The 11,336-nt window shown below is 47.8% G+C and overlaps 1 protein-coding gene across 1 annotated transcript; it reads left to right on the top strand.

The window, feature by feature from the left end:
* Positions 1–2,941: 2,941 nt before the first annotated feature.
* On the top strand, positions 2,942–6,386 carry TMA7 (translation machinery associated 7 homolog; the record flags this gene model as incomplete). Its single annotated transcript, XM_080696248.1, has 4 exons — positions 2,942–2,957; positions 3,037–3,092; positions 3,172–3,259; positions 6,352–6,386. 4 exons carry the CDS (start codon positions 2,942–2,944, stop codon positions 6,384–6,386), a joined length of 195 nt encoding a protein of 64 aa, XP_080552374.1.
* Between the last annotated feature and the right edge of the window lie 4,950 nt (positions 6,387–11,336).

Raw genomic sequence — 11,336 nt, 5'->3', positions numbered from 1 at the left:
ATAAGTAAATAAATAAATTATAGCCCTGGATCAATCCCCAGGGGGCAAAAAACCCCACAAAGTACTCAGCCCCACACTCCAGGGAGCACAGCATCTGCTCTCCTTCCCAGCACCGCTTCACAGGCAGGGGTCACCCCCTTAGCTACCACTACTTCCCTTTTTTCTCAATCCCTCTCCATGATCCAGGCTGCTTCCCTGGAGGCCCCCAAAACTTCCACCTTAATCCCAGGACTTGGGAAACTGAAACTGGAGGATCTTGGATTTGAGGACAGTGTTAGCAGGTAGTGAGACTCATATCTACCTAGTGAGACACTATTTCCAAATAAAATGTTTAAAAATCAGGGCTGGGGGTGGGTTTGGAGGTAGAAGGCCCCTGGGCTCAATCCCCAATAACACACACACACACACACACACACACACACACACACACACACCTAGGTTTCTGCTTCCCAGTTTTCCCTTTAATTTCCCCATAGCTCTCAACACTCTCTTCCTGGCATCACTGCCCCTTCTTGCTTCCTTCAGCTTCCTCAGCCTCCTTCCTGACTACTCCTCGACCAGCGGCCCACCCTTGGACCCAGAAGGGCCAACGATCCCTAGCACAGTCCACACGGCAGCCCAGCATCTCTCCACAGCTCCAAGGACAGCAATTGTGACACTCCCCACCCCCCCAACCCCCGCCAGGCGGCTAACAAGCCCAGCACCTTCCAGTCCCCACAGGACACGCCCCTCCGCAGGTCTACGTGGCTCACTCTGACGCCTAGGAAGGCCTTCCTTGGCCACCCCTCCCTGGCCACCTTTCCTGTTTCATTTTGTTCTCCACTAACACACATTTCCTAGGTAGAACACAAGCTTGGCAACAGCAGGGACTTCATAAGGAAATGTTTCATTGACTCTGAATTGTCTCCCCACTCCAGTCCCTCCTCTACCCATCCCATCCCACACCTGCTGCTCAGTCCCCGTGACACCCCACGCAGGTGTCTCAGACGTCTCACCCAAAGGAAGCAAAGGGAAGACAGGTACTGGCAGAGGGAAAGGCGGGAAGCACTGGAGGCCGTCCGCACCTGAACGTGATCTGTGTGGCTGAGCTGGAGACGGACAGAGGCAAACACGCAGGCTCGGCCTCCAAATCCATTCCCCCTCCATCTAGCTAGGCCACTACCTCTGCCATCGCCTTCCTCAGACCTCAAGGCCCTACCTGTCCTCACTGCTGGAAGCTGCCTGGTCACTTCTCAAGAAAACGAGGGAGCATCCACAAGCTTGCCTGATGCTTCGCGGCTGCTAGCGCCTGCCCCTCCTTCTCTCCTCCCACCCCATCCCCCTGCCCCAGGGATTGAACCCAGGGAGTGCTAGCACTGAGCTGTATCTCCAGCTCTTTTTTATTTTTATTTTTTCTTTCTTTTTTTTTTAACTGGGGATTGAAGCCAGGAGCATTTTACCTCAGAGCTATATCCCCAGCCCTATTTTTTATTTTCATTTTGAAACATGGTCTCACTAGGTTGATAAGCACTCAGTACTTGCTGAGGCAATCCTCCTGTCTCAGCCTCCTAAGCACTGAGATGACAGACATGCGGCCACCATGCAGGGCTTCCAGCTGTGTGTGTGTATATATAATTTTTTTTTTTTTTTTTTTGCGGGTCTGGGGATGGAACCAGGGGCATTCGACCTCTGAGCTACAGCCCCTGCCCTATTTTTTATTCTTTATTTTGAAACCGGGTCTCACTGAGTTGCAGAGGGCCTCGCTAAGTAGCTGAGGCTGTCCGCGAACCGCGATCCTCAGGTCTCAGCCTCCCAAATGCTGTGATTACAAGTGTGTACCACCACACCTGGCTTGTATTTATATTTAATTTTGAGACAGGGCTAACTTGCACAGGCTGGCCTCAAACTTGCAATCCTCCTGTCTCATCCTCCCCAGTAGCTGGGATTACAGGCATGCACCCCTGTGTCCAGTCCTCCTTCTTCTTTGATTTTGTGTTATTGGGGATGGAAACCAGGGGCGACACCCTGGCCTATTTTTTATTCTTTATTTAGAAAACAGGGTCTTACTGAGTTGCAGAGGGCCTGGCTAAGTAGTAGCTGAAGCTATCTGTGAACTGTGATCTGTGATCCTCCTGTCTCAGCCTCCCAAATGCTGGGATTATACACATGCGCCACTATGCCCAAGCAGTCCCCCTTCTTTCTTGATCTTCAGGATGAAGAATTCCAGCTCCTAAGAAAGATCAACATATGCCAGGCATGGTGGTGCACACCAGTAGTCCCAGCACTTGGGAGGCTAAGACAAGGAAGATTGAAGGTTTGAGGCCAGCTTCAGCAACTTAGCAAGGCCCTGTTTTGAAATACAGTAAAATAGGACTGGAGTAGCTCAGAGGTAGAATCCCCCTGACTTTGCTGGGCGTGGTGGCACAGGCTTGCAACCCCAGTATACTTGGGAGGCAGAGACAGGAGGATCCTAATTCGAGGACAGTCTCAGCTACTTAGTGAGACCTTCTGCAACTTAGTGAGACCTTGTTTCAAAATAAAGAACAACAACAAAAAAGTAGTGTTGCCCTTGGGTTCCATCCTCAGTACCGAAAAAAAACAAAAGCACACACGTAAGGACATGTCTCTCTGCCCAACAGCTCCCATTTCCCAAGGTAAAAGCCAGGCTTGCCCGCAGCCCACAGGGCCCGGCCCGGGCGGCCCTCCCTCTAACCTGTCGGCCCCTCGGCTCCGCCGCCCTCGCCCTCGCCCAGCTGCCTTCCCCGCGCACCTGGCGCCCGGCCTACCGCGCTCGCGCAGCCACCCCGCCGAGACCCAGCGCCTGCCACTCAAATGACCTCTGACCTGCCAGGGCCCGCCCCGGAGAGCAACTTCCGGCTCAGCAGCCAATCAGCGGCCTGGACGCAGGGGTGGGACCGAAGCTCCGCTTCCGGTGTCGGAGCTGGTCTAGGCACGCGTCGCCATGTCCGGCCGCGAAGGTAAGTCTGTCTGACAGCGGGGACGGCGGGCGACTTCCGGCGCGGGCACCGGCTGAGCTGCTCTGCTTCATCTCCACAGGTGGCAAGAAGAAGCCCCTGAAGCAGCCCAAGAAACAGGCCAAGGAGATGGATGAGGTGAGGGCGGGCGCGGACGGGGCGGGCGCAGCGGGACCGCCACGCCGGCCTGGAGTGAACCTGCTCTGCCTCTCCCTAGGAAGATAAGGCTTTCAAGCAGAAGCAGAAGGAGGAGCAGAAGAAGCTGGAGGAGCTGAAAGCCAAGGCCGCGGGGAAGGGCCCCCTGGGTAAGCGAGGCGGGGGGCGACAGGAGGGGCGGGGGAGCCAGACCCGCGCCCGAAAACCGGGTCTCAGTAAGAGACTTTCATTGCTCTTGGAAGCTGCAAAATGGAAACACGGAGATTGACCACAGACACAATTCTATACAGCTAGGTTTCTGAATATCTTCCGCACTTTGCTGCCTCCAACTTGTAACTCCTTATTGTTTGTTTTGTGGTACTGGGGATGGAACCTAGGGGCACTCCACCTCTGAGCTACATCCCCAGCCCATTTTATGTTTTTGTCTGGAAACAGGGGCTAGCTAGGTTGCTGAGAGTATTACTATGTTTCTGAGGCTGGTCTTGATCCTGTGGTCCTCCTGTCTTAGCCTTCGAATACTGGGATTACAAGTGTGCACCACTAAGCCCGGTGTAAACTAATATTATAAACAATAAATAGCCAGATGCACATCTCTAATATCAGTACTTAGGAAGCTGAGACAGGAAGGTTTCAGGTTCGTGGCCAGTAAGGCCCTCTGCAACTTAGTGAGACCCTATTTCAAAAATAAAAAATATAGAGAGCTGGTCGTGGTGGCGCACGCTTGTAATCCCCACGCTTGGGAGGCTGAGACAGGAGGATTGCACGGGTTCAAAGTCAGCCTCGGCTACTTAGTGAGGCTTTCAGCAACTTGGTGAGACCCTGTTTCCAAATAAAATATTTTTAAAAAAGGTCTGGGAGTATAGCCCAGAGGTAGAAAGCCTCTGGGTTCCACCCCCAGTACCACCAAAAAAAAAAAAAAATAATAATAATAATAATAATAATAATAATAATAATAAATAAATAAATAAGTAAAGTAAAAAAAAAATATAGAGCCGGAGAGCGTGGTGGCACATCCTTGTAATCCCAGCATTTGGGAGGCTGAGAACAGAGGATCGCGGTTCCCGGACAGCCTCAGCTACTTAGTGAGGCCCTCTGAAACTCAATGAGACCCGGTTTCAAAATAAAGAATAAAAAATAGCTGGGCATAGTGGCGCAGACTTGTAGTCCCCACGCCTGAGAGGCGGAGACAGGAGGATCGTGCAGGTTCGAAACCAGCCTCATTAGCTTAGGAGACCCTGTTTCCAAATAAAAAATAGGTCTGGGAGTGTAGCCCAGAGATAAAAGGGTTTCCAGGAACCCCAATACCACCAAAAAAAATAAAATAAAATAAAATAAAAAATAGGACAGGGGGTGTAGCGAATGCCCCTAGGTTCCATCCCCAGACACGCAAAATAAATAATAAATAAATAAATAATATAGCTGGGCATGGTGGCAAAGGCTTGTAATCCACTGAGAAAGGAGGATTGCAGGTTCAAGCCAGCCTCAGCAATTTAGTGAGGGTCTAGGGGTGTAGCTTTGAGGTAGCCTGCCCCTTGGTTTCATCCCCAGTACCACCAAAAAGTAATAACAAAAAATTAAAAGATATGAGACCCTGTTTCAAAATAAAGACTAAATAATAGGGCTGGGGGTGTAGCTCAGAAGTAGAATGCCCCTGGGTTCAATCCCCAGCCAGCTGAGGTTGGCTGCGAACCTGTGATCCTCTTGTCTCAGCTTCCCAAGTACTGGGATTATAAGCATGTCCCCTTTGTGTGTGTGTGTGTGTGTGTGTGTGTGTGTGTGTGTGTGTGTGTAACTGGGGATGGAACCCACAGCCATTCTACCTCTGAGCTACACCCCCAGCCCTGTTTTTTATCCTTTATTTATTTTATTTTATTTTTTGGTGGTACTGGGGATGGAACCCTTCTACCTCTGGGCTGTACTCCCAGACCTATTTTAAATTTTACTTGGAAACAGGGTCTCAAGCTGGCTTCAAACCTGCACGATCCTCCTGTCTTAGCCTCCTAAGTGGGGGGACTACAAGCGAGCACCACCACGCCTGGCTTTTATTCTTTATTTTGGAACAGGGTCTCACTGAGCTGCAAAGGGCCTAAGTAGCTGAGGCTGTCCCTGAACCTCCTGTCTCAGCCTCCCAAATACTGGGATTACAAGCGTGGGCCACCACGCCTGGAGACTCTTCCCTTTTTATTTTAAAACAGGGTCTCACTAAATTGCAGAGGCTGGCCTTGAACCTGCAAACCTCCTGTCTCAGCCTCCCAAGTACTAGAATTATAGGCTTGTGCTACTACATTGTCCATCTAATTTTTCTTAGAGACTCATTTTGTCAGAGCCCTTTTGTATCTTCATTCCTGCATTAGGCATATTCCACAACTATCCTCTCCCTAGCCCCTGTACTGGGGATTGAATGCAGGGGCGCTCTACCACTGAGAAACACCAGCCCTCCCCCCCTTTATTTTGCAGGTCTGGGGATAGAACCCAGAGGCATTTGACCTCTGAGCTACAACCCCTACCCAATTTTTTATTCTTATTTTGAAACAGGGTCTCACTGAGTTGCAAAGGGCCTCACTAAGTAGCTGAGGCTGTCCACAAACTGCAATCCTCAGGTCTCAGCCTCCCAAATGCTGGGATTACAAGCGTGTGCCACCACACCCGGCTCCACCAGCCCCTTTTGTTTTGAGACACGGTCTTACTAAGTTGCCCAGGCTGGCCTCAAACTTGGTAATCCTCCTGTCTCAGCCTCCCAAGTATTGGGATTATAAGCATGGGCCACTGCCCTCTGCTTCTACAACTATTTCTTAAATTACCTACCAGTTACTAAATATACCCTGGGAATGTAATATGGATGCAGTGTGGTATAATGTGGCAGTTGAGAGTATGAACTTAGAAGTCAGACTAGCCAGGTTGGAATCCTGGCTCATCACTCAACAGCTCATAACCTGGAATGCCACCAAACACAGAGACTGTCTTATCTGCAGTGGGTTGCTGTGGCAAGATTAATGAGGGAATTGTGGAGTACACACCAGTGTGGCTAGAGAATGTAGAGAACAGTAAGGTCCATTGCTCCTCTCTGCCTTTAACCGCATTCTGCGTTTGCCCAGAACAGATGCTACCAGTGAAGCATTGTGTGTGCTTGTGTCAGAATGAATACCGTATAAGAGCCAAGGCTTGGCTGGATCCATATCAGGCTCATTGAGGCTTGTATCATAAGTCTAATTTTCCCTAACTGTGACTTTTCCTTTTGCAGCCACAGGTGGAATTAAGAAATCTGGCAAAAAGTAATCTATCCTGTGTACCTGAGATGATGGTGACCCTTGATTCTATTCCTATTTAAACAGCTGGATTTTCTGCTATGACGTCTTTTGCTACCTATAGCTAGAATGAAGTGTTGTCTTCAAATCTGTTGTAAATTTAAGAATAAACTTTTGTAGAAAAGAAAGAAAATCATACGGTGGCTTACTGTCTCTTTAATTTTCTTTCATTCAGCCATCCCTGCCTCAGTGGTGAATTTAAGATAGACTCAGCCAAGCACAGTAGCGCATGCCTTAATCCCAGTACCTGGAAAGCTGAGAAAGAGGACCACAGGTTTATGGCCATCATCAATAACTTAGCGAGGTCCTATTTTAAATAAAAACTAGGCCAGGCATGGTGGTGCACATCTGTAATCCCAGTACTTGGGAGACTGAGACAGGAGGATCACAGGTTCGAGGACAGCCTCAGCAAGTAAATCGCCAACCTAGTGAGACCTTGCTAAATATTTATTCAATAGGTAAAACAGGGCTGAGGCTGTAGCTCAGAGGTAGAATGCCCCTGGATTCCATCCCCAGTGCTATAAACATGCATAATCCTATCAGATTCTGCTCTTTGATCTTTGTTCTACACTGAATTCTCTATCACCTGGAATTAAACCAACTCATTTGAAAGGCTGTCATGCTTGTGTGGTTGTATAGCCAACGGAATACCTTAATCTGAGGTTGGTGGAAAAATTTGTATTTTGGAAAAACAATTTGTCTTTCTTGGTTATTATATCTAAGTGTGTTATTGGGGATTGAACCTAAGAGGGTACTACCACTGAACTATACCCTCAGCCTTTTTATTTTGAAACAGGATCTCACTAAGCTAGCATACATTGGTCTCAAACCTGGGATCCTCCTGTCTTAGCTTCCAAGTACTGGGATTACAGGCATTACCACTGCACCTGGCTTCCAAGTTACCATGTTTTGAATTCTTCTTCTGTTCATATAGAGTCTACTGCATGCAGACATGAGGCACATACCAGTAAATAGCTCCTTTTGTCAGCAAACTTCTCTATTGTGGCAGGAATAAGACAGATAGATATACTTGATGTATATAATGAAGGGGGTGGGGGAATGGGAAGGAAGAGCCAGTCTCTGAAAAATCAGGCTCCCTCAGAAGCACTCAGGATTGCATGTCCAGTATGGCTTCGGAAAGGTTCTTCTTGGGTTCCCATATATAGGCCATATGCTGTTCACCAAATTCATATTTGGCTTCTTCACTCCAATGATTCCCCCAATCTAACTAACCCTTCACCTAGAATATTAGTCACCTCCAGACTAATCTCCCTGCCCCTACCCTTTCTTCACTGCAGTCTAATCTTTGCTTAGAACTCAGAGTGATCCTGGTAAACTTTAACTCATACTCTGTCCCTTCTTGGTTTGTTGTTCCTCGGTGGGTATAATGGCCAATGAGGCCCTAAGGGGTCTGAACACCCTCTGATCTCCACTATACATCCCTTTGGTCCATTTTCAGCCACAGTAGCTTAGATTTCAAGCTCCTGCTTCATTGTTTTCACCAACTCTTCTGCCCGTAAAATACTGGACACTTCCTTTAGAGAAAAAACTCAACCATTACAGTAGTAAGCATTTCTCCGACCACTCTTTAAAACAAAGTAGTTGTCCCGGTCTCTCTGACTCAATTATCTGCCACTTCTGAATACAATGCAAACTCCAGGACTAAAAAACCACCCATTTGGTTGTTTTGTTTTTTTTTCCCACAATTTATTGGTGCATTGCAATTATACATCACAGTGACGTTCCAAGTGTTAAAAACATACACGCACACAGCTCTGGTGTTTTTTTGGTCTTGCAGTACTGGGCATCGAACTCAGGCCCTTGCACATGTCTAGGCAAGGTCTCTACTACTGAACTACATCCCCAGCCTTTTACTTTTTCATGCTAAATTGCCCAGGCTGGGCCGGGCGTGGTGGCGCACGCTTGTAATCCCCGCGCTTGGGAGGCAGAGACAGGAGGATCGCGCAGGTTCGAAGCCAGCCGCGTGCGCTGGCTTAGGAGACCCTGTTTCCAAATAAAAATGTAAAAATGGGTCTGGGAGTGTAGCCCGGAGGTAGAAGGGCTTCCAGGAACCCCAGTACCACCAAAATTAATTAATTAATTAATTGCCCAGGCTGGCCACATACTTGAAATCTTGCCTTGGCATCCCAGTTAGCCTGACCTATAGGTGTGTGCCACCATGAACCACACATGCATATTTATCCAAACAGTTGAGTGACATAAGTCTTTCAATTTATTCTCTGGGCCCTTGACAGAACTATGGAAATAACGTCAAACTTTCTCTGAAGGTATGTTTTTATTTTTATTTGCGGTACTGGGGATGGAACCCAGGGGCATTCTACTTCTGAGCTTTTGGGGTCTGCTCAATTGCCTGATGACATGTAGCGCCAAGTGCGTTGGCATCTGTATAACCGCCTGACAGAACTTCCTATCAATGAGCTACATGTAGCGAGCACAGGTCTGCACAACCGCCGGAACATCCGATGACTGAACCTGCAACAAATAGCACCAAGTGGATACGGAGGGCATAACTACTCTCCTTGCCCCCGCTAGTGCAATTTGGTAATGTTGAGCCTTATTGGCTCAACTAATGCTTCCGTGCTCGTGAACCCCTCATGCATTGAATAATGATTGGCTGTAAGAGTGACCTTTAGCTTGACAGGTTAGAATAGTTTCCTGTTGGAAATTCCCTTTGTGGGTTTTTTGCTTTAAATTGGGTTGCCTGAAGAAAAATAAAAGGAGATCCTCCTTGACATGTCTCCCAGTGCCGTGTGCTATTGTTCAGGGCCGTCGGTACTCATCATCTCGTCCAGCCCCGCCGCTGTCGGGCTGGCCCCGAAACTGAACTACACCCCCAGTCCTATTTTTAGTCTTTTTTTTTTTTTTTTTTTTTTTTTTTGCGGGTCTGGAGATGGAAGATAGGGGCATTCGACCTCCGAGCTACACCCCCTGCCCTATTTTTTTTATTATTTATTTTGAAACAAATTCTCACTGAGTTGCAGGGGCCCTCACTAAGTAGCTGAGGATGTCCTCAGGTGATCCTCCGGTTTCCACCTCCCGAATGCTGGGATTATAAGTGCCACCATGCCTGGCTGAAGGTATGTGTTTTTGTTTTTGTTACTGGAGATGGAACTTTTTTCTACCTCTGGACTACACTCCCAGACCTACTATATATATATACATACATATACATATATATATATATATATATATATATATATATATATATATATAATTTGTGTGTGTGTGTCTGGGGATGGAATCCAAAGGCATTTGACCTCTGAGCCACACCCCATGCCCTATTTTTATTCTTTATTTTGAAACAGGATCTCACTGAGTTGCCGAGGCCCTCACTAAGTAGCTGAGGCTGTCCATGAACCGCAATCCTCTGGTTTCAGCCTCCCGAATGCTGGGATTACAAGCGTATGCCACCACACCTGCCTACCTAGTTTATATTTTATTTGGAAACAGGGTCTCACTAATTTGCTGAGAGCCTCACTAAATAGCTGAGGCTGGCTTTGAACCTGTGCAATCCTCCTGTCCAAGCCTCCCACGTACTAGGATTACAAGTGTGCACCACCACACCCAGCTTGAAGGTGTGTTTTTAAAAAGGGCTCTCAGCCAGTCGTGGTGGCCCACGCTTGTAATCCCAGCATTTGGGAGGCTGAGACTGGAGGATCGCGGTTCACAGACAGCCTCAGCTACTTTAGTGAGGCCCTCTGCAACTCAGTGAGACCCGGTTTCAAAATAAAGAATAAAAAATAGGACAGGGAGTGTAGCTCGGAGGCCAAATGCCCCTGGGTTCCATCTCCAGACCCGCAATAAATAAATAAATAAATAAATAGGGCTCTCGAATCATTCTGAGACTGCTAAATCAGAACTGAAGAAGGTTTTGATAGGTTGAAAGCTGTTTTATGACTACAATGTACTAGATATTAGTAGGAGGGGAGAAAAAGCACCATCTTGCTTTGGTCCTCTCCAGAAAGTTGCACAGCCAGCAGCACCTTCTTCGGCTTTAGGCATTCTCCAGAGGGCCTTGCCAGCTGGCACCCAGCCCTGTGCTGTTGAAAACCCTTTGAGTACCAGTGACAGCACAATGCCCCTAAAAAGAAATTACTGCTCTTTTAGTTGGTGGAACCTAATCCCTCCTGACAAATTAACAATCCTGTCTCTTGCCAGGACCAGACCCCTACAGCAATTAAACACTTAAGCATTCAACATTTGGGCATCTATCTGAAGGAACCTTCCAACTGCTTCAAAAAACAATTCCTTGGGCATTCTAGGACCTGACGGCAATCTCTTTCTCGTGTAATGCTTTAACACACATTCATGGGATATTTATAGGCTAAGTTTGGCACTAAGCATGCAAGGTTGAAGAGTCTTGCTCCAGCTGCTCTCCAAAGCTAATCTGTTGTTGATAACTGTTCTACACACTACTGCTGCTTAAAAAATCCTGGCAGGCACTTAAGCCTCGCTCAAATCCCTGCTGCTCTGTGAAGCCTTACCTTCTCTCTTTGCCTCTCACCTAATGATCCGTTCAAATTCTTGTCTGAGTAGTCTCATGCTCCACTGGACCTTTTTTTCTCGCTAACTTCCACTCGACCTGCAGGACAACCCAGGAGCCATTTCCATGGAGGCCTTGACCTCCTTAGTCACATCAACTGTACAACCAGTGCTTGGAACAAAAGCACTCCTGCACTCTCAGCGGAATGGATGATTGCTAACAGGAACACACACACAGGTATAGTTTTCAAGATCACTCTCTCAACCTTTTCCTCCTCCCCAGACTCACCTTCAATACACATTTAGCTGGGACTAGGTGCATGCTTGTAATCCCAGGAGGAAACACTAAAATAAGGCTGGGGTGTGCTCAAGTAGACCGTCCCTGGGTTCAATCCCCAGCATCACCAAAATATAAAAC

This window comes from Muscardinus avellanarius, assembly GCF_963383645.1.
Source record: "Muscardinus avellanarius genome assembly, chromosome: 5".
Taxonomy (NCBI): domain Eukaryota; kingdom Metazoa; phylum Chordata; class Mammalia; order Rodentia; family Gliridae; genus Muscardinus; species Muscardinus avellanarius.
This window is presented reverse-complemented; position numbering and strand designations above follow the sequence as displayed.